This window comes from Phoxinus phoxinus (genome assembly GCF_949152265.1).
Source record: "Phoxinus phoxinus genome assembly, chromosome: 25".
In the NCBI taxonomy this organism is placed as follows: Eukaryota; Metazoa; Chordata; class Actinopteri; order Cypriniformes; family Leuciscidae; genus Phoxinus; species Phoxinus phoxinus.
In genome coordinates, this window is record NC_136900.1 from 13,886,454 (window position 1) to 13,909,530 (window position 23,077).

At 37.3% G+C, this 23,077-nt stretch overlaps 2 protein-coding genes across 3 annotated transcripts in view; both read right to left on the bottom strand.

Moving 5' to 3' along the window:
* Positions 1–5,376: 5,376 nt before the first annotated feature.
* Positions 5,377–6,682, bottom strand: LOC306993472 (C-C motif chemokine 3-like). The gene is made up of 3 exons (XM_079603268.1): positions 6,390–6,682; positions 6,125–6,239; positions 5,377–5,934 (listed from the first exon to the last, which is right to left on the bottom strand). The coding sequence occupies exons 1-3, from the start codon at positions 6,457–6,459 to the stop codon at positions 5,823–5,825; spliced, it is 297 nt and encodes a 98-aa protein (XP_079459394.1). The 5' UTR covers positions 6,460–6,682; the 3' UTR covers positions 5,377–5,822.
* Positions 6,683–11,383: 4,701 nt separating this feature from the next.
* Positions 11,384–23,077, bottom strand: part of smpd3 (sphingomyelin phosphodiesterase 3) — a 37,665-nt gene continuing 25,971 nt past the window's right edge. For both annotated transcript variants that reach the window (XM_079604550.1, XM_079604549.1), the window contains exons 3-8: positions 21,929–22,004; positions 18,142–18,303; positions 17,062–17,151; positions 15,344–15,407; positions 15,100–15,262; positions 11,384–14,200 (exon numbers count right to left, since the gene is read on the bottom strand). In XM_079604550.1, coding sequence (XP_079460676.1) covers positions 14,099–14,200; positions 15,100–15,262; positions 15,344–15,407; positions 17,062–17,151; positions 18,142–18,303; positions 21,929–22,004 — 657 coding nt within the window. In that variant the 3' untranslated portion in view covers positions 11,384–14,098. The remainder of the gene's footprint in view (positions 14,201–15,099; positions 15,263–15,343; positions 15,408–17,061; positions 17,152–18,141; positions 18,304–21,928; positions 22,005–23,077) is intronic.

Here is a 23,077-nt window from a genome sequence, read left to right on the forward strand (position 1 = left end):
GGAGGAGAGAAGGAGAGGAGAGAGCGATGCCACTGGCTCACAGATGGGGCAGGGCAGAGTACCTGTAAAGGTGGGCCAGTTGCGATGATCACATCGTTTTTGCATATCTAGAATAAAGTTATTGTAAAAAAAATAATGAATTATGAGTAAAAATAATAGTAAAAAATAATAGAAAATGCGCTTCAGGAAATATCAACACACGGTTTCTTCATTTTCAGTCCTGTCCTGCTGCCACCGGTTTCAAAGACTAAAATGCATGTTTGTACCGTTATAACTGAAAGCAACTTACACTGACAGATCTTAAAATATATCAGTGCCATTGTTTTATCTCAAGATTCACACCACGGTTTAGGCATATTTATAAAAGCCACTTAAATTCACTAATTGAACTAAAAGGCATAACCCTGGCTTAGTTTGCATTACATTTATTCATTTTTCAAAAGCATTTATCCAAAGCGACTTAATCTAAGTCCTGTCTGTGTGAAACCGGGGCTACATGTAATAAATCAGAAGAACTTCATGATCATATCTAAATTTTTTACCAAAACTCATGCTCTAAAGAACACAACCACTTATTTTTTATAGTTGCGTTTCGAGAAGCTATCATTATTCAGCCAGTTAAACTGCTGAAATAAAATCTACAAATGTAAAGTCAGGAAAAGTGCAGCTTTTCTTTCACTTGTTAGCTTTCACTACATTCACTATACAATGTTATTTTATGTCAAAACTAAAATAATAAGTGTCTGGACCTTTCTTAAGATCCATCCAGACATCTTCGGGGTCCTTCAGGGTCCACAAGACGTGCGTGTTCCTCTGTAGCTACTTGTACATTCATTACAAATTGGAATTTTGTAATCTTACAATGACCGAACAGCAGCATTGAACAAATGTTTGGTGGCATTATCTAAATAATTTGCAGGCCTACATTTTTACATGTTTATATGTAGCCTAGGACCCTTCTACCATCTTTCCAAATGAAAGCCCATCAGACTGAAAAACTTTATCAGTAGGGGGCAGTAGAGGACTGCAGAACACTACAAGGTCCCGTAGGAAAGCTACTGTATCAAAAGCTTACCATGCAATTTTTTTTCTTTACTTGTATTAATGATTTACAGCATTTTCGTATTTATATTTGCCTATATTTATAATTGCCTGGTTTTATTCATATTTATATAATTCCCATAAATCCCAATGAGACATTTTAAAATCAAAATCATGATTGTAACAACGGCAAAAAATAAAATAAAAAAAAATAAATCCACCACCAGATGTCACCAGACGAACTCCTCTTATCTGCCAGTATGAAAGAAACTTTCTCTCACCCATCGTACCTACTTCCCAAAACGTATCTCTCCGGACTCTTGCTTCCATTTTTTAAAGAGGCTGAAATCCACTCCATCGTGAAGGTATTTTATTTGCATACAAACTGTTTAAAACTTTCGGCATTTCATGAAGCTCGACTCATAGTCTGTCAAAAGAGTTTACGACGGCTAACTGTTAGCCAACTATAGTTAGACTCTGACGTTTTTAGTTCATAAATTAAAATTAAATGTACAAGTACATTAGCCTTTATGACTCTGTACCTCTGTATTGATGTTTTAATGGCCAGAAAAACTTTGAAAACGCTTAAGGCCAAATTATATTGTTGAGAGGGGAATACACAGTATGAGATTATGACTCAAGCCATCAAAATCAGCCGGTCAGTGACCTCTGTTGTTTCTCAGAGGCTTAAACCTACATAGTTTTAGCATTAATATTAGTTCTGGCCATTGCCTCTACATGGTCAAATCATAGAGCTACGCACACAGTAGCCTATCTGGATCTAAAATAGACAGTGCCACTTCCTAGTACCAACATGACATTTGTTTGCGGAGAGAAAAGAGAACTAAGTCTGGTTATATTTGAAGACACATTCTCAAGTTCAAGAGTGAAATGCACATGACCAAAAACCAGTGTGGTGGAAAATGATCACTCACTGTACGTCAGACTCAAACTTTCCATCGGTTGTACACATGTACAATGGTATCAGTGGGACTGAACACATTGTATCTCGTGCTAGAATGACGAGATGTTTAGCTGTAGTGAAATCAATTATGATGTAAACAGTACTTGCCTCATATTTGTGCTCTTCACATGCTGTTTATTTTCAGCGTCTGAGGGAAGCGTTTAAAAACATCAAACAGTCACAAGTCTATTTTATTTATTTATTTTTTTCCTGTAGGCTATGTTTCTTAAGGTGTTAATAGCCGTTTAGGTCCTGTCAAACCCGTGTTGATAACTATAGCCTAATGATGATATATTACGTTTTAATAATCGTTCCAACTCTGAGTCCACATCAAAACTATAACGATAACGAGAGGAACGATATCGTTGTAATCACTTTCAGAAAGATTTTTTTTCCAGCTGATGCATGATAAAAACATTGTGAGTGAGCCAACATGAATCCATACTGCTTTAAAGGAACACTCCACTTTTGTTGGAAAGTGAAAGCCTAGAAAATCGCAACTTTTAATTTTCTGTCGGTCTTAGTGCACGATGTAACTACAGAAGAGTCAGGTTTTAAATAGGAAAAATATCGAAACTCTTTGGACATTTTTTTGAGAGAAATGCTAACGGTCTAATCAGATTCAATGATCTATGCTAAGCTATGCTAAAAGTGCTACCCCCAGACCCGGAGATCGGCTGGATGGATTCGAAAACGGTAAAATTCAACTGTTTAACTCTAGGGGAGTTGGAAAATGAGCCTTTTTACAAAAAAGTGGAGTGTTCCTTTAAAGAGCTTGAGCTTTTAAAGCGACACAACAAAACGGCAGCAAGTGCTTGTAAACAGAAGGTTATCATGTGTAGGTGTGTGGACATGCGCTAATAGTTATCGTAGTTACATTAATAGTTATCGTTCTTGGTGTGAACGGGCCATATGCCAAGTAACTAGGCCTACACTGCATGATTTTATACCTGATTTTCACTCGCCGACAGTTTTGTGTAAATCGCCAACTAATTCCTGAAATCTGAGGCAAATCGGTGCTCGTTCACGTGAGTGACAATCGCACAGTGGCTATGATCAAAGACGCAATCTGAGACAAGCGCATGCGTCACACTATTGAGATGAGATATTTACATGCTAAATATCTGGACCTGTCTGTGATTCATTGGTTGCATCCGAAATCACATACAGTACTTCCTTAGGTGAAAAAGAAGAATGTCCGAATTCACAGTAGGCCTACTTATAAAAGAGTGGGCAAAAAGTACCCGGATGATGGACACTTTACTATCCCATGAGGCCACGGGAGGATTTATGAATGGTAGTGAAGCGACGTAACTGACGCTGGTACTGTAGGTCAACTGTTAATGACAACATGGTGAATATGTCCAGATTACATTAACAATACACACATACTAGACCATTTACTTCTTTAGAGGTTAAAGGGGTGGTTCAGGATTTTGGACATCAAACCTCATTTTCAAGTTAGCCTGGTTGTTATTCATCAGTGGAGACAGTTTTCAAAAAAATTATCCAGTCCTTCCAGTTGCATAGTTCGCCGATGCTAGGCTAGCGCAAGTCAACGGTATGTGCTAGCCTGCCATTAAAAACAGTTTTACCCACTCCACAGTACACCAAAAGCAAATAAATTATAACGCCAGACTGTCGATGTAAATGTCTATTGAGAGAATAATGTTGAAATCAAAGTACCGGTACTCTTACATCTCAATGATCGCATAACATTTACAGGAACTAGTTTCTTAGCAGCGGCGGAATTTTACTTTGCTCCGGTTAGTAGTACTGCGCCGAAAAGTAAACACAGAACAGAAGCGCGCACTACAGACGGGACGTCTAGCTAGCTAGTAGTAGCCTTGAACAAAGATATTGAAAAACATTCGATTGTAAACTAAGGAATTGGCAACATGGTGATTCGTTGTGCATTTCGAAATTGTAAAAATAAACCAAATAGATGGTAAATGGACTGCATTTATATAGCGCTTTCACAGACCCAATGGCCACCAAAGCGCTTTACAATATTGCCTCACATTCACCCATTCACTCACTCATTCATACACCGACGGCGGTGTCAGCCATGCAAGGCGATCCAGCTCGTCGGGAGCAGCTGGGTTTAGGTGTCTTGCTCAAGGACACCTCGACACTTGGTCAGGTGGAACCGGGGATTGAACCACCAACCTTCCGGTTTGTAGACAATCTACATGAACCATGCAAAAAGTTTCCACAAATTTCCATTGAGAGATCCAGAAAGGAACCAACTGTGGCTTCTTTCTGCTGGCTTGGACAACGAGACACCGGCAGAGACTATTAAAGTTGTGAATTTGTAGACCAGATGACTTTGAAAAACCCCATAATCGAAACGTTCATAAGTCACTGACAAGGAATGCAGTTCCAGCCGTCTTTCCATAACGTTATGCACCAACAGCAGATGAACAGGTAATAACTTTTGTTAGGCTACTATAGCTATCTATGAAGCTAGTTCCTTTCATAACTGATAGAATGACAATGACAGCGTTAGTGGAGATAAAGTTACAGTTCAAGTTCTGCCCTTTTAGCATCCATTTCGATTAGTACTTCGTCTGTGTATTCCGGCTCATACATGTACGGTTCGTTGAATAAAACACATTCCTCGTCTCCAAAGTCTGAAACATTGGCATGGCTTTCAAACGTGGCCATAGTCCTATGTTGATTTCTTAGTGAAATATCCTCTGCTTCTGTAGTGATGAGTGTCAGCGGCAGGTAAACACACTTGCGTCATGTGGAGACTCTCTCGGTTGCCTAGGTAACTTAATATCACTCCGCCGCTGCTGTAGACTGTGCTAATAAATACAGGGAACAAAGTGTAACTATTGCAATGCAATGAAAGGGTAGTTTGATTTCTAACATTATTCTCTCAACAGACATTTACATCGACAGTCTGGCGTTATAATTTATTTGATTTTGGTGTACTGTGGAGTGGGTAAAACAGTTTTTAATGGCAGGCTAGCAGATACCGTTGACTCGCACAAGCCTAGCATCGGCGAACTAAGCAACTGGAAGGACTGGATGACATTTTTTGAAAACTGTCTCCACTGATGAATAACAACCAGGCTAACTTGAAAATGAGGTCCGATGTCCAAAATCCTGAACCACCCCTTTAGAGAAAATAATTGTTATAACTTTTCCATATAAATTTGCTTACTGGATCTGTTAAGCAACAAAGTGGATTTATGTTGCAAAATTTCCATATATCGAATAAAATATAGGTTGCATGTAAATGGCACCTCAAATATGCAATTATGAATGTTAATTGGTTTGTACAGAATGTACAGAAATCTCAAAACTCGACAACCCATGTAAGTGTGAACTGCGTAGTAGTAAAAAAGTGTGAAAAAGTCAAATTGTCTTTAAAAGTAAAAAGTCTTTATTATGAGGAGGTTAGGTTAGCAAAAACTTACATAAAGAGAGATCATCATTAATGATCATAATTTTTTTTCCTAATGACACAATAAAAAAAATATTCAAACTCATGTAATTTTCTTCTATAAATGTCTTTGAGCTATAGGCTGATCATCTCCAATACTTTATATATTTCAGCACAAAACACTTAGAAATACATTAGTAAAACAAATGACAGACGAGTCAAAAAGATATATCCAAACAACGTACATTCTGGACTGTAGAATCCTGGACCCCATAGCTTCAATATGCTGATCAGTTAGTGACAATGCGTTTGTCGGTGAGTACAATAATTGCATTTTTTCTTTTCTTTTTTCTCAGTTTTGCTCAGACTCCATATGCTTCCAAAACATGAAGTTTAGAAGTCGAAAGACGCGGGTCAACATGATTACAAGGTCCCCTGGCCCCCGATGCGCTTGCGGTCAATGGCCTCCATGTGCTTCTGTACCCATGAGTCGGTGGGTTTGGCACACACCTGACGCCCCCTTACAGTCTTGAACCTGTAAAGATCATTTCAGTACCATCAGACACACACGAACTTGCTCTGTTGGTCAAACTAGTTAAAATCTACTTAAACATAATGATAAATATAATACACACAGTGCTAATATTAATATATAATAATACAATTTTTTCTCACTAAGGTCCTCTACATACACAAAATCACAGATATATTGTTATTACACTTACAGTACAGCTTCTTTGAGGCACTGATGGCTTGTCATGCTGTAATCGACCACTGCTTTGATTGGCAGAGGACGGTCCGTATAGGAGAAACAGCATCTTTGTGGCGAAACACGAATTCCTAGATTGCAGAAAACACAACCAAGAATTCTTTGTTACATTCTTTAACGCTTTGCTGTAATATAAAACTGTACATTTTGTTTAATTTTTTTATAAAAAGTTCAATATACAACTAGACTGTAATACAATATACAACTATCTGTCTCCATACCTTCACTGATGGTCACTGCGCACAGAAGCACCGCCACCGCGGAGAAGATGACGAAGCGAGAAGTAGTCATACTGGCCGTTTTGTTGAACTAGATCGCTGGATGAACAAAGAGTCTGTTGAAGCTCTTCAAGCTGGATTTGATGCTGTATGGCTCATGCCGTCAGCATTTATACAGTTTGTTCTGTGATGGGGAGATCCCTTCATGGGTGGATTTTGAGGAGGGGGATTTTTAATTTTGAAATTCACCCACACATGAAAGTACAGCAGTATCTGTTGTCTTCCTTTTCACACGTGATTATGTCCGTCACACGTCATATTTAGGCATTGGGTTAAACAATGCTGTCTCGCTTTAAGGGACAGCCCTAACAGCCAACCTTTCACTTCCTCTTTCGCCACAGTGGCTTGACCAAAAAAAAAAAACATTGGAGTACGGAACAAAATGTGCCATTATACTAGAAGGAAAATAGATGCAACATGAATTTTGAAGAATGCATATGGAATTGCAGAGGAGGAACACATTTGTCATCTTTGCCAAATAGTGTGGATTTTAAACAGAAAAACACATAAAAAAGATGTAATATTTTGGGAAAATATAACAATTTGGCAGGAGGGCCAATGGGACGTGCCCCGTATAGAGAGATGTTTAATTTTTGGGTGAACTATATATTTCAAGTAAAGTTTTAAAATGTTATTGTTATTTATAGGCCCTAAAGGAACATGGCGTTGAAAAAAATATGAGATTGGAGGAATAATTACGTCAATGGTTTTGCGTTCTCTTGCTAAATGTTTTTTTGTGAGCAAAGCAGAGTTTTTTGGGGGAACGCAAAATTATTGGGATTTATTTATTATTATTATCTCATATTTTTTCCATAATCATGATTCCGTATTATAACAATAATACTTATAATGTAGACATCTTAAACTATCCTGTAGTCATAAGGGAATGCTGGAGCCAAAATAATAATAGTAATAATAATAATATTATTAACCATATTTTTGTATTATTGTTACTGGTAGCATAAATCTTTTTTTTTTTAAAGCATCTCATTTCAATTCTAAATGAAAAATAGTCTATAGTTGGCTAAAACCTAGTTGGCGCCACGTTTATAAGGTCCCAAATGCCCCATCAAGTATCACATCCTCTTTTAAAAGGGGTGCTAATGACAAATGTCATCAGTCACATTAATAGTGTGAACTTCTGATATTTTTGCATGTAGACACACGTGGACAGTTTTAACTAAGATTCAAACACCCCCTCATCTGTTAAAAAAGACCAAGCAATCTTGAGAAATACTTATTTATTTAAAAAAAATGGCCAACAATTAAAAGATCTTGTTCATTATCCACCAAATCTCTCATACACCTGTTGAAGAGTTGATTGACAGGTGTTGATGAGTTATATGTCCTTTCATTCTCTGACTAACTATATTTTCATACACATTTACATTGTCATAATGAAACATTCAGAAGGCTTCAGTAAGTTTTTGTGTATTTATATAATGGGGATTGTTTTAAAGCCACATGCAGAGCTCAATAAGCAAATGTATGTTAAGGTACATTCCTGATGATTCACAAATCAGTGCTTAATTCTGCAGAACTATCAGCTAATGCAATAGTCCGTTTAAATTCAAAGAATTTCTTACAAGGGGGAAACAATTTAGCATTCATTACTCATTTTATCCCAACAATTCCCAGTGGACTTTTTTAGACTAGGCTATCTAATGTAACAAAGGTATCCCATTGTTTATTTCAAAATTGAAAGGAACCCTGTTAATAACTTAACGGTAAATTTGTGTTACAAAATACAGGGGATCTTTTTAAAGGGACTTTAAGAAAAAGGAATCTCTATTTTTATCATACTGGATTTGATATACTGCATTACCAATCCCAAAAAAATATGCTGCTGTATAAGAAAAAATATATTATCATTAACACAAAAGGAGAACTATAATTTACTAATAATTTACAGTTTGAAGAAGACAGTAGCTTTCATCATTATATGACACAAATTATATAAAATAAAAAAAAATCAGGATTTTGGAAGTGAATCACTCACTCCTAAATATTTAGGAGATTAAAATACTATGTATGAAATATTAGATCATTTACATTACAAAATTTAACCTAAATATATCTATTTTAGTTCAATGAGAAGTTACAGATGCGGTAAATAGCCTAGTATTGGATTCACACATACAAAATTGCTAGCATTTCAAATAACTAACTCCACAACTGAGACTGCCCTGGTCTCGGTTATTGAAGCTCTCAAGAGCAGCTTCCAAATCAACAGTACTGGCCTTGCTGGATCTGTCTGCTGCTTTTGACACAGTTAACCATCAGATCCTCCTGTCAACCCTCATGACGAAGGACATCTCAGGAACCACACTCCAGGTCCTTCAGGGTGTCGTGGAGGGGTTGGGTATCTAAGTCACAATATCTAACAACTGGGGTCCCTCAGGGATCAGTGCTTAGACCACTTCTCTTTTCCATCTACATGTCATCACTGATCTGTTATTCAGAAACATGGCTTTTCACTGTTATGCTGATGACACACAACTCCACCTCTCATTCCAGCCAGATGATCCGACGGTAGCTGCTCGCATCTCAACCTGCCTGACAGACATTTTCGCAAAGACAGAACTGCTTGTGGTCTCGGCCAACACAACATCTCCATTTAGCTTGATTCATCAACCAAAACTGCTTCTAGGACAGCCAGTGATTGATGATCAGTTAAACTTCACATTGCTTTGCATTGCTAGAACAGATTTTCCTTATACAACATTAAGAGGATCAGGCCCTTCCTCTCAGAGCATGCCACACAACTCCTTGTCCAAGCTCTTGTTACAGACTGGACAAATGTAATGCTCTCTTGGCAGGCTTTCCAGCATGTACTGTCAAACCTCTGCAACTGATCCAGAATGCGGCAGTGAGAGTGGTCTTTACCGAGCCAAAGAGAGCACACGTCACACCTTTCTTCATCAATTTGCACTGGCAATAGCAAGCAACCAGCAGCAGAGTCTTTAGCAGCTGAGTCTATAGCCTTTTTCAAGAAACGACTCAAGACGCATCTTTTTCAACACTTGACCCATTAACACTAACACTTACTATATATATATATATATAACTCGCTACATATACTGGGCCTGTACTATACTAGACTACAGAACATAATTGTTGCCCCATTGTTGGGCAAGCTAAGCTAAGAATTTTGATTGTATAACAATACTAAAGAAGTACAGAAATTCTATTATGATTACCAGATTGTTGTAGGCCTTCGTAATGAGTCATAGCCTAATAATTAATCTGTTACTTTCCTCATTCAGTAGATTGATTTTAGTTTCATCAGATTTGCCGACAAAGAGAAACCCAACATGAATGTTAGTTTTAGTTCCTTTAAACGTTTGTACTTTTAGAATTATATTTTGATTTCTTAGTGCAGTGCGTGCCGTGCACTGTAAAGACCAGAAAGAGGAAAATACTACAACAGCGAAACAGGAAAACGTGTCAAAAAAAGATCATTGAGAGAGGAAATGGACTTCTCTGACACCTCAGTCAACACATATGCAGTGTTAAAATGAATATTGTGGGTGCTGCGTAAATCTAAAATATAAGTTATATTCTGTAGCAGCTACATCGTTGGCTAGCGTTAAGGTAAATTGAAATGAATCAAGCTACTTCCATGTGAAACCATGTGATCCTGTTGTGCATAAGACCAATACTTTAGTACTGAATGTTAGCCTACATCTGGTAAAAAATAATAAAAAATCAGGGATAAATCATTCATTAAGATTAAGTGGAAATTGAACTTCCAGAGTTAATGTAAGTAATGTAAGTGTGCAGTAAGTAATGTCGATGCAGTGTTGATCTGACGGAGCCTGTGAGCTTGTTCAGTGAAGGAATCGCTCCTGATTCTTTTGAACTATTCTTTAAAATCCCACTACCCTTTTTTCGCTCTGTTCATGATCATCCAAAAAACCTGGCATATAATAACAGTAACTTGTTTGTGAATCGAAGCACACAGGAAGCGCTAGGTCGCTGCGCTACAGAAAACGGAGGGAAGCGTTTATGAGTACCAACATTTTTGGTGACAGGGACACGTTTACTTAATACTGGAGTAGGAATTTTCGCCATCTCTGGTAAGATTTCATGTTGATATGTATGCGACGCGTGTTCATCAGTTGATCCGTTATCCGTAGCCTACGATTCCTCTTTCACGTTTACTTACGCTTGAACGGACACGTACACACAAAATTATGTTAAAATACCCATCTTGGAAAGCATTCATAAGTGTCATAGTATATTCGTGATAAGCGGCTGTGTCAGTATATTCGGTCCTTGCATTTGGTCTTAAAGTGACAGCAGCCTAATATCCCTGCTGTTTTGTGTCAGTAATGTTAATAAAATAAAATAAACATCATCTACATTCCCAGTATTAATACAGTTAAAATATGTCTGTGTCTCATGTGACTTTGTTTTTTGTACACTCTGTGACTATACAAATCACAACATGTAAATAGGAAAATGTTTGCGTTATTTTGTCACTTATTTGGATTAGTATGCTAGCTGCAACCATTTACATCCAGTCTTTGTGCTAAGCTAGGCTAGCGGTGGGTGCGTCAAACAGACTTATAGCATGCACGGAGATGAAAAAGGTATGTATGGACTTATCTAACTCTGGGGGATAAGTTGAATAGCCTAAAGTCCCAAAAAGTCGGAGTGTTCCTTTAAAAATGATTTCTGAAGGATCATGTGACAGATGACTGGAGTAATGATGCTGAAAATTCAGATTTGATCACAAGAATGAAATACATTACTGTTTGTACTGTATTTTTTAATTTTATCAAATGAATGCAGCCCTGGTGAGCAGAAGAGACTTTCAAAAACATTACTCCAGAGACAAAGAGATGCATTCATGGAAATTACACTAGGAAAACGTAAAACAAAACTCCTCAAATCGCATTTCTAATGATTAATCAAACAAACACACACACACTGTGAATCAAAGAGGGATTTTTTTAATAAAAAGCAGAACCAAAATGCAGTTATAAAGAGCTGACACTGAGAAAGCTTTTCCCTTTCCATTTTCCCCTTTGAGAGCCTGACCAGCCTAATGCTTGTAGTAAGCCGCATTCCTCGAATTAAAAAAAAAAATACAACAACAAAAAAGTATATAGTCTCAAAAACAATATATAGAGAACATTAAGATCTTAATGGACTGGACAGCGATGAGAGTGAGAAATTGTGAAGCTTCATTATTTCACTGCATGCATCTCTACAGCTCTCCCTGTCTGACCCTTGAACACTGACCTTGGAAAATGATGTCAGTTTAGATGCGATAGGAAGAGTTTAACCTCAGATTAATGATCAGGGGTTCCACTATCATGAGTAAACCTATATTGCACCCTGCGCTCCCTTATAAGCATTAGTTCTGGTGGATCTGGAAAGGGTTAATTATTATGGCACACTGACCTGATTAAAGAATGATACGCAAGATTAAAATTAGTGGCGGGTGTGTGCATTGGGACTAGATTAATGCTGCGTTCCATTCAAAGTTTGATGTGGGATGTTCCTATCGCTGGCTTCCCCAACCACTTTTTTGATGGCCTAAAAAAGATGGCCTTTTAATAAAAATTCAAAAGAAACAAAAAATATCATAAATTCTTTTATTCATTATAAAAACTACAGTAAAAAAAACTCATAAACATGTATCTTTAACTACACGTTGTCATATAAATAACCGTCAGTAATGCTGATTTAAATCTCACAGTTAGTTGCAAGCATATGTTTGATTCACTAAAAAGAATAGACTCAAAAGAGAACTGGACTTCCGTGGTCGCACTTTCTCAACAGGGTCATTCATTCGGGATGGACCTTCCCTGATCGCACTGTATGTTTTTGATTCACCAAAAAGAATCGACTTTAAAAGTGTTTAGTGATTAGGCTTAGTTTCCCTAAAGTAACTAAGATCGCAAGTTCCGTCGTTCTCCACAGAGATCAATGGAACATGCGACCAAAGTTGGGGGGTTAAAAGCAAATGTCTTGAATTATTTCCAATCTTACAGCTAGTGATGGTTTTTGGGATACGCACTACTGGTCGCTCTGTATGTTTTCGTGAATTGGACTTGCATGGTCGTGCTATATCCTAGCTAACAGGGAACATTCTCCTAACATTCTGGCAAGTGTTCTTCCAGTGATGTTAAAAAAACGTTCTTTCAAAGTTATCTGGTTTTTCATAATGTTCTCAAAATCTTGTTCATGGATAATTTTTTCCTGAAACATTTTAGTTGGACATTCATCTAATGATTTGTTTAACTCTGTGGTGTTCTCTTGCACTTTCAGAATTGAATGGAACACAGCATTTGATTGGCCAATTAGTCTGTCAGTCAAAACAGGGTGGAGCTCTACACTAGGTTGCTGTAAACCTCTAACACAGCAAAAGCAGATACATGCATCATGGGGAATGTAGTCATTTGCAAATAAACAATGTCAAATCTACGAACCATAGTAATCATAAGAATAATGATAATAATAACAATAATAACAAATTATAACAAGATAATTTTAGAGAGTATAAAAGTAATTGTGTTAACACATGAAGAGCGAGCTTCGGTGGGTCTACCTGGGGTAGTTCTTGGGGTACCGTTGCCTGATAAGTGTGTAAACATTTGCAGGGGACGACAATCTTGGCTCAAATATGTAAACAGTGAACACTGTGATGCCTTTTACAGCACCATTCTCCCGTGATGGAGCCACAGCAATACTGCAAGAAGGAAAAATGTTAGGGGAGGGTTTGTGTGTTTTTGTGAAAAATAGCCTGTGTTAATTGCGTCTGGGGTTCACGTCGAACATGCAGGCCACGACAAACATGGCAGTGCAGTGAGAAACATGCATCAACTGAGAGTTCGGGGTTGAATCCCCAACAATTGCTCAGTTTTCCTAAAGTTTGCAGTGATGGCGCCACTGCATCACTTCAGGGCTTGGTCACTGTATCCCAGCGGTCAACGAAACATGTTCTTACTCCTTTTACTTAGTGTTAGATGAGGGCATACAATGCAACCTTCATCAGTATTGTATATCAGTATATAAACTCCCTAAAAAGATGGCATGAGGCCATAGAAACCTTAGAAAGACATTAGAAAAGAAAGACACTTGCTGAGGTCTTTTGAAGAACGCTGAGGGACAGATCTTGCGGTGGAATAACTTTAAACGCACAGGCGTACATGTCCTTGTCCATATTGTGTGGAAGGACGCCCGGAACAGTCAATGTACGCATTCTCCCATGCAACAGCCTTCATTCGAATATCCGGGTCATGGCACCATAAAATGGCCTCCTGATCAAGGGCCCCAGAGAAGCTTCAGAAGTTAATCTTTAATTTTGTTCTTCAGTTCAGATGTAAACATGGAGAGTCCAGGGGTGGGTGGAAAACCACGGTCCAGAAAATCACACACCTGCACGCTGCTTTCAGCTGATTGGTGGTTTCCGCCTTTCATTTACCCCCCCTCTCTCGTCTATGCTCTCCATCTATGTCATCCATCGTGTTTTTTACGACTTATCAACCCTCTCAATCACCCTGCCCTCATCTGTCAGGAAGCTTGATGAATGTCTCCTCCTGCTGTTTTTTCCTTTCACTCACTTCTCTCGCTCTCTCTTTGCCTCTCCCCTCTCTCTCCGTGGCATTGATTTTCTTTTTTTGAATTATGGCCGGGTCCTAAGTCTCCTCTTCTCCAGTTGACACAACCAATCTTGCAGCCACTGAGAGGTGGTCAGTCAATCCAGCAAGTTGAGTGATGAAGCTCAACTCCTCTATGTCCTGTAAAGGGTAATAGATCAAGTCATTAATAACTATTAAAATAACAGCAAATATATATGTCAATTTAAACCTGTGATTTGATTTGATTGCCTGGCATGAATACTGTAGAGTAGTTGTACCAATGAAGTGAAGTAAAATACTACTCTTACTATTTCTGCATATACTATGGACAGTAGGCAAATTTCTCCATGCATAATAATATCTGTGAGAGTAGATTTGCCAAAATGTGCAGTAGTTATACAAAGCACACTTAATAATAATGTAAATGTAAAATACCATATCACACAATGCAAATCTCTTAACTTGACCTTTAATTTCCAGTGTGATAAATAAAAAAACCAGGAGGCAATAACAGCTGTACTGTGACAAATTATCATAATTGTTTAATATACTAATATTTATACTTTAAAATTACATTTAAACTCACTACCTAAAATAATAAAACAAAAATACAATTGATTTAATTAAGAACAGTTTCATTTACAAGTTAACTGACTGAAACATTTGTTTAACTTTTTTACATTTTAAAAAATATGCATTGCCTGATGATGCATACGATACCCAAGTTACCCAGATAGTTCTGTTGTTTAGTACACACTTTAGCAAATGTATTCTGGTTATATTATCTGCTTTGAAACGATGTGTATTGTAAAAAGCGCTATATAAATAAATGTGAATTTAATTATTTTATTAATCGAAGAAAAAATTACGCAAAGTACATGTACACCACCATGGACATGCTACTCAACAAGAACGCCATTTTGTTTATTGGCTTTTTATTTTGTTTATGTGCAGTCCCATGTTTTTTGCATTCACTGCGATTTTTAGTCTCAGTTAATGTTTTCATTATTTGCATAATGCACGCGAAAAGGGAAGTAGGTTTATTAATGTTAACTCACCACTTTCCAGTCCGGTTGCAAGCCTTCCTCTTTATAAAGGATGTAATCGATTCTCCTGCCATTGCCCTTCAGGGGGATTTTGCGCCCCTTCTGGCTGGGACAATGGTTCTTGCTTGCGGGGAACACCAAGTACTCTTTTCTCCCCTCTTCATTCTCCATCACTCTGTCAGAGAAATGCTAAATGACTGATTGTTTACCGTGAATGCATAATCTATATAAACACACATATTTGTGTTCAGCTTACTTTTGTAGGCTCTCTGGTGAGCTGACTTCCTCATCATATAGCCCAGTCGTGTCCAGCAATGTACCTGTACAACATGCATATGTAAACACGCAACACATACAGGTTATATATGAAGTGGAGATATAGATTTTTAATATTTATATCCTGTGAGTATGACTACTGATAACACCCTTAGATCACAGATATTTGACATATAAAGTATGTGCACTCAAGGTCTCTTAAGAGTAGGACCAGAGTAACACCAGCAATGAGCTCAAGGGAAATCTGCATGAGTCACGACTGTGGTTCTGATATGCATATAAATGACTCTAATTGGCCATCTCCACCTAACCGTTTTCTCTCTTCTGTTTTTTTTCTCTCTCTTAATGCTTCACTAATTCTAGCATAGCCAGATTGATAGTTACAGTACTTTCCATGAAGGTGCTCTTTGTGACCACTGTTTTTTACTTTAGCAATATATATATATATATACAGTATATATGCCTCATGTCACGATTCGATAAATATCACAATACTGAACACACGATACAATATTATTGCGATACTCCAAGACATATGGTAAAAGGTTATCAAAAATGTACTGTTGATTAAAATGCTAAATTTGGTATTACATTGAACAGGCTTTGCATTGAGGAAGTCCCAGGACAATGGTTGACACCAGAAAATATTCATGATTCTGAAGCTGAAAATAATAATTATTTTATAGAATATGCTCGAACTCTGTCACTGACTAGATATATAATGTACTCCACTTTTTACTGGTAACATAAGACAGTTGGCATTATCAGGACCCACAAATATTCCCCCATTGGATAATTATACATTATATTCAACATTATATATAGTAGTTTAATGTAGTACTGACAAAAACTCTTGTCACTATCCACGATACATACAGTATTGGTGCGTTTTTGTATTGCGATATATTGTGACACAATATATTGTTACACCCCATACCCCATACACACACACACACACACACACTTTGGTATAATATTTTCTATACTCTATATATATTGAATTATGTGGGATGCGAGAATTCTGGAACCAAAATAAATGGGTTGTGGACAAATTAAGGTTGAGAACCCCTGTTCTTGAGGTTAGTAACAAAATTGTCGTCTTTCCATTAAATTTTTACAGATAAGAGTGTCAATCTTCGTACTCGCACCAGGCCTTGAACCTCAGAGGAGAGAAAAAACAGGGTGTGCTATAAAGAAAAGTGGATCACGCCCACTAATGGCGGCCACTAAAATCAGAAGTGTCATTAAAGGCCTGCACTCCGTTAGATCTATTTCAGAAGTGGGGCTGGGCAAGAAGTTCTCTACTGTGGTCTCCTGCCAGCTCATCTAGTGCACCATCTGCGTACGGCACTGTGAGCACAGGCGTGTGACATCTAATTTAGCTCTGACACGGAGGCAACTCTAAAATCTCACACAGATTGAGACATTTGTGGGGGGAAATATATAATAATATATAAGAAAAAACAATATAATAAAAAAATATAATATTTTAAAAATATATAATATATAGATAAATTAACTATTTAATAAGAAAATCTGCATTATATCTATTCTGTCAGCAGTCTACTGTCTAGATGTGGCATTTGCATGCAGTTCTTGAAAAACCCATATTGGTCAACCACAAGATCTTTACCCGCTAACCCACAGCTTTTATGACATTGTCTGTCATTTTTATTTTTAATTTTTTTCTGAACTCACCTAAGGCCCACGGTTTGTCCTCTCCAGGACCAAGACGACAGGGATCTTTATAATGATTGAAGAGGGGATGCTGTTGTTCCAGCTTATCCTCTGAATGACAGAAACATTGGGAGACAGAAAGAGTTTCAGAAAGGGTTACATTGCCTCCTTCTGGTCATACACAACAAGATAGTTCAATGTTGGTCACCTACTTCCATTATTTTAAGTAAAAAAACATTTTATATTCAAAGCAATTTTACAAGATACATTAAAAAAGTTAAGCAGAGTATTACTGTTATATTATTATTACAGATATTATATTATTATTATTAAGTGCATAGTTCTGGCTCTAAAATATGATGTAAAAAAAAAAAAAGAATGTGAAAGATTAAAATCTTATTTTTTTTATTGTAGTTTTTTTTATTAAAAGTTATCCAAAATTGTATTGTGAAAACTTTGGGGGAACTGTTATTTGCAACATTTTTGATATAATAAAAACAACCAATTCTAATGATTATTTCTATTTATTATTATTAAAAGTAATAAAAAATGATGAAACAATTGGAAAAAAAATTGCAACAATAATAATGATAATAATAATATTAAACAATTCTTCTGCTAAGTTTATTTCGCATTTTGTAATTTGCATTTTTAAAAATAATAACAATATTAATAAAAACAATAGGAAGTATTATTTTTACTATGAATTATTATTAATTCTACTAATATATATATATATATATATATATATATATATATAATTATTATTATTATCTTAATACTTTAAAATAATACTTAATATTATTTTTTGAATATTAAGAGTATTTTCTTTTCAAATTTGGATTGTTTTTATAGCCATGTTTTAAGACAAGGACATTTTTGAGGGAAAATGTCAGCAGGATTACATGCTAAAATATGTTAAACCCAGCTGTTATATACATTTATTACTAGTAGCCAAAGGTATAATACATTTTGCCCGAAATAATTAAATAAATAAACACCTGAAGGGCATTTCTTTATATCCTAAATCTGCAGATTCCACGTGGCCTGCTTATTGCGTTAGTATTAAAACCCCAGATGTAACGAAGAAAATGCTGGTACCCGAAGAGCAGTTGTCAAAGTTGAGGTCTCCGAGGATGACGTCAAAGGCCACCTGATCTTCCAGAACCTTCTCCTCGTCTGTGGGACCCAAGGTGTTCCTCCTAAACTCAGCGCCCCACTCCAGGAGCATGTCCAACTGCTCGCAGCGCACAGATGCATCACCTGAGAGAGGAAGACAGATTTACACAAACAATACCTACCAACAACTAAAATCGAATAAAACACAAATTTCATTTTACGGAGGGTTTTATTCAATAAAAAGTGCACGGATCGCATTGTGCAAAACAACTCATTTGATTTGGGTGTAATACAATGAAATAGCGTCGCACTGAGGTGCCTTCAGTTTATCACATTTTCACAACTCGTTCTGAGGCAGTTATGGCAGATGTAGCGATTTAATGAGGCCAGGGTGGGAAAACAGAGCCAAGAAGAGTGCGAGAGAGCAGTGAAGCATAGAAAAAGAGGGGATGTCTGCAACATCTCCCCTCTGCTTTGGTGGAGCTGGCAGTGGCAAGTGTAGAAGAGAGAAAGAACAGCAATTTAATTGTAAACCTCAAACAGTAGCTGAAGTGTGTGTGCTTTGGTGCTAAAAAATAACCTTTAAAAAATATCTTAAAGGTGTAGTGTGTAATTTCTGGATCTCTATGTTACCAGATGTTTACTTGATTACTTGATTCCGATTGGCCAATCAAAGTATTCTTCAGTCATCTGCTTTTATATAGTGTATTATTATTTTGTTCACTTGCAATGTACATACAAAAGTTTGCGGTCGGTAAGGTTTTTTGGTATCGCTTTAGGTTACATCATACAAACGGGATCAACGCGCTGTGTGAAAGGGGCTAATGTAACGTTTGGCAGCAATTTAGCAAGAACATTCACATTCACACACTTTTTGTAATAATAGTGTACCAATACATTTGGTATTGCTTTTTTTAAATGGGTACATATCAGTGCATTTATACAGTCTCTTTTTTATATCAAAAGTGCAGCTGCTTTAAGGCCTCCGTGTTTCATAGGGTTGTCAACTTCAGAAAAGCAAAATAAGGGACAATTGTGGTTCTTTATAGGAAAATAAGGGACACTCAAAATATTTGTACTGTACCACACAGTGTATATTATCTCAGTGTCTGCAGTTAAGTTTGTGTTTAAAAGGCTCTTAGACATAAAAACGTATGAAGGCTGCATACGTCATCAAGGATGTCTTATTTAAGAAATGTCACCATAATAAAATGTACTTAAAATGCGCCCTCCGGAGGACGTAGCATTCGAAATGCGACGCAGCAAGTGAAAGGGATTTGACGTTAGCGTGGGGCTGTGATTGGATGACAGGTGTCGGTGATCATTCTCAAGTGTCTTGATCTGCTGCTGTTGCTGTTGTATCAGTCAGTCATTAGATGCGTGTAGCAGTCAATAAACGGGACAAGGGAGGTCACTTATGGGACAAATCAATTAGGTCCAATATAAGGGACGTCCTGGCTAATACGGGACAGTTGGCAACCCTAGTGTTTCAAGGCAAGAAAAACAAAAACTATTGCAACTCTTTTTTTAATACTGGGGAAATATACTCTCGTTCCATGTAGTTTCAGGGTAAGTGGTGCTTGTTTACCATATTGTTCCATGTAGTTACAAGGCAAGTGTGACATCTGCAGTCTGCAGTGTCCATGATCTCCACCAGAGGGCACTCCTCCCGACTCCCTTGCTTTCCCATCATGAACTTCAATTTCAAGCGGTAGTCTACACTGTAAATTCGTTTTACTTACACAGTACTTTGTGGGCTGTAATCTAAAGCGCTACCAATGTTTTATATTTGTGGAAGAAATCACAGCAAAGCTGAATTTATGAGATTTTTAATATTACGACTTCTTAGTACAATTTACTGTAAAATAAGTTTTAGTTGAAAGCATTAGAACTTCAGTCACATGATCCTTCAGAAATCATACTTATTTGCTGCTCAAGAAAACTGTTGTGCTGCTTCATATTGCCGTGGAAACCATAATATTTTTTTTCAGGATTCTTTGATAAATAGAAAGTTCAAAAGAACAGCATTTATTTTAAATAAAACCATTTTGTAACATTGTAAATGTCTTTACTGTAATATTTGATCAATTTAATGCATCCTTACATTGCATTTCTTTAAAAAAAAAGCCTAAAATCGTACTGACTTAATAATAAATAAATAAGTAGTGAATGAGAAAATGCACATTCATCTGATGAATGTCACAAAATAAACCCCATCAAGATCATACAAGACCCCTTTGCTTTATGTGAAGCTTTATTTTGTACTTTTCCTTATTCAATTTCTTTAGTTCTGTCTGAAAATGTAAGCTATTTGAGACATAGGTGATACTTAAATTAAACAATTTAAAACTCCATTATATAAGAGCAGCCACTGAGCCATAACATTTCATTCTAGGCTGCTTGAAATTTCAAAACTGCAAAAGAAACCACATTTCAGTATTGCCAAGGCAAGTAACCTTGTGTGTACATCAGGAGGATAACTTAAATCCGCCTCTGCACTGTCAAAGTCTATCACACACACACACACACACACACACACACACACACACACACACACACACACACACACACACACACACACACACACACACACACACACACACAGTTTGACGGGGAAAACAAGCGATTGAGAATATCCAGAGACGCTCTGCCTCCACTAATAACTAAAAAGTCCCTGTCCAGCATCATCTCCAGTATAATCAGGTTTCTCTTGCCTTCTTCCCCGTTTCTTGCCTCATTCCCTCATGTTTCATTTATCCTCCTGAAATAGCCCCTGCTCTATAATTAGAATGGGCGGCAGACACACGGAGGCGTGGGTGGATCCCGGAATAGCAAGAGAATGTCTTCGTAAAAAATGAGCGCCAGAGACCGTGAGCTTTAAATAGGGCTGACGCCAGAAACGTCGAGAGCCCGTCGTCATGGGAACCGGGACCCTGTGGGCGAGCGGGACACGTTGATTAATCGGAGCGGAGAACAGGGGTCAACATGCAGTGATGTCATAGGCCCTGCATGTGAAGTGCCGATTCGGGTACGTGTGCATGACACGAGCTACTGAGATAAAGCAGAGAAGACTAGTTTTTTTTTAACGGTTCGCACAAAACCGCACACATACACACAACCGTTTCCCTGCTCTGTGTGTGTGGCAAACGAGCAGTAGGATCGGGACAAACCTGTCAGGATCACTCAGCATCAGCGCTCTAGTCAGAGTACCACAACTCCACTGGGGTTTAGAGTGTGTCTGAAACCTGAAAAACCGACATTGTGGGAACCTTGTAGTCCTGACTACAAAAAATAGCTTCATAACGACACTAATGAACAACTTTTTGAAATTATAATTAGCTTAATTTAAGAACTTGATTTGAGGTGAAATAATTGTTTTTAATTAAATTAATGAAACAACATTAATAGTAGGCTAATAATAATAATAATTACAGATTTAACAATTCCATACTATATATATATAATTTTTTGAATATAATACTTATAATAATACTTATAAAACTTATAATAACAGTACTATTGTGTACATTGTTCATTTCTTGTTCTTCCTTGTTGTTCGTCATCTTCGCATCAGCTATGATAAAGACACATCCACTCTTCGCACATTTTGGGGGAGGAGGAAAGAAGGGAGGGTTGTGCTTGTTTGGGTCGATTTCAAATATCAACAGTTTTTCTCAGAAATCACTTACTACACCTCATTTCTCATAAGTCACTATGATGTGACTCGAATCCCTCTATGAATACTGTGGATGTGTGTGTAGACACCTACCTTCAATAGCATGCAGATGAGTACAAGTGATATATCCAACAACCCGTTGTTCCTGAGCAGAGCTTCCAACCTGCACCTGAGAGAATAGAGCAGGAGGACAAAGGAGATTGAATAGTGAGAACTTTGCCACATCAAACATGTTATTGAAATGCAAAATCAGTCATGAAGTGCTGTCGAACACCCCTGAGGGGTTACACTCTCTCTCGGTCAGCTTCTTCTGTCTCTCAGATGTCTGGGGTCCATGTTAAAAGGTAAAAGTCTCTGAGAGGGTTCAACACCTCCTCATATCATCCTATATCCAGCTGCACTAAATTCCATCCTGTTTTTCTTTTCCGGTTCATGCATAATATCAGCACATTAGTGAGCTGACAGACTAAATATTGAATATTTAAAATACTGAATTTTGACTGATAAGAGTAAATGTAACACCTAAAATCATGCAATGTCAGCACTTACCATTTTGGATTGTGTTTTTTGCACACACATAAGCTCTGTTCCTATATATAGTGTGTGTGTGTGTGTGTGTGTGTGTGTGTGTGTGTGTGTGTGTGTGTGTGTGTGTGTGTGTGTGTGTGTGTGTGTGTGTGTGTGTGTGTGCTCAAAAGTTTACATACCCCTTGCAGAATCTGTAAGACTTAGAAGTAAGCTACAGAAAATACTTACATGTTTCGCAAGACAAAAAAGTACAATTTACCCTGATCATCCAATTCAAAACGTTTACACCCCCAGCTCTTAATGCATTGTGTTTCCTTCTTGAGCATCAGTGAATGTTTTCAGCTTTTGTAAAAGTTGTGTATGAGTCCTTCAATTGTCCTCAGTGTGAAAAGATGGATTACAAAATCATACTGCTGGAAAGAGTTCAAATATGCAAAAGATGCTGGAGAACCAAAGATTGTGCAGGACATAGAGGAATTAACTGCTCAGGACAAACAAGAGACGCATGAACAACCAACATTAAAACAGTCGTCAGTTAAGAATCAAAGGTATATGTACATTTTTGAATGGGGTCATTTTTATAAATTCAGCTATTATTTTGTCTTGTGGACTATGATTCTGCAAGGGGTATGTCAACTTTTGAGCACAACTGTATTAAATAAATTGTAGTAAATACAAAAATCAATTGCTTTAAAAGTGAACTTAGGCATCACA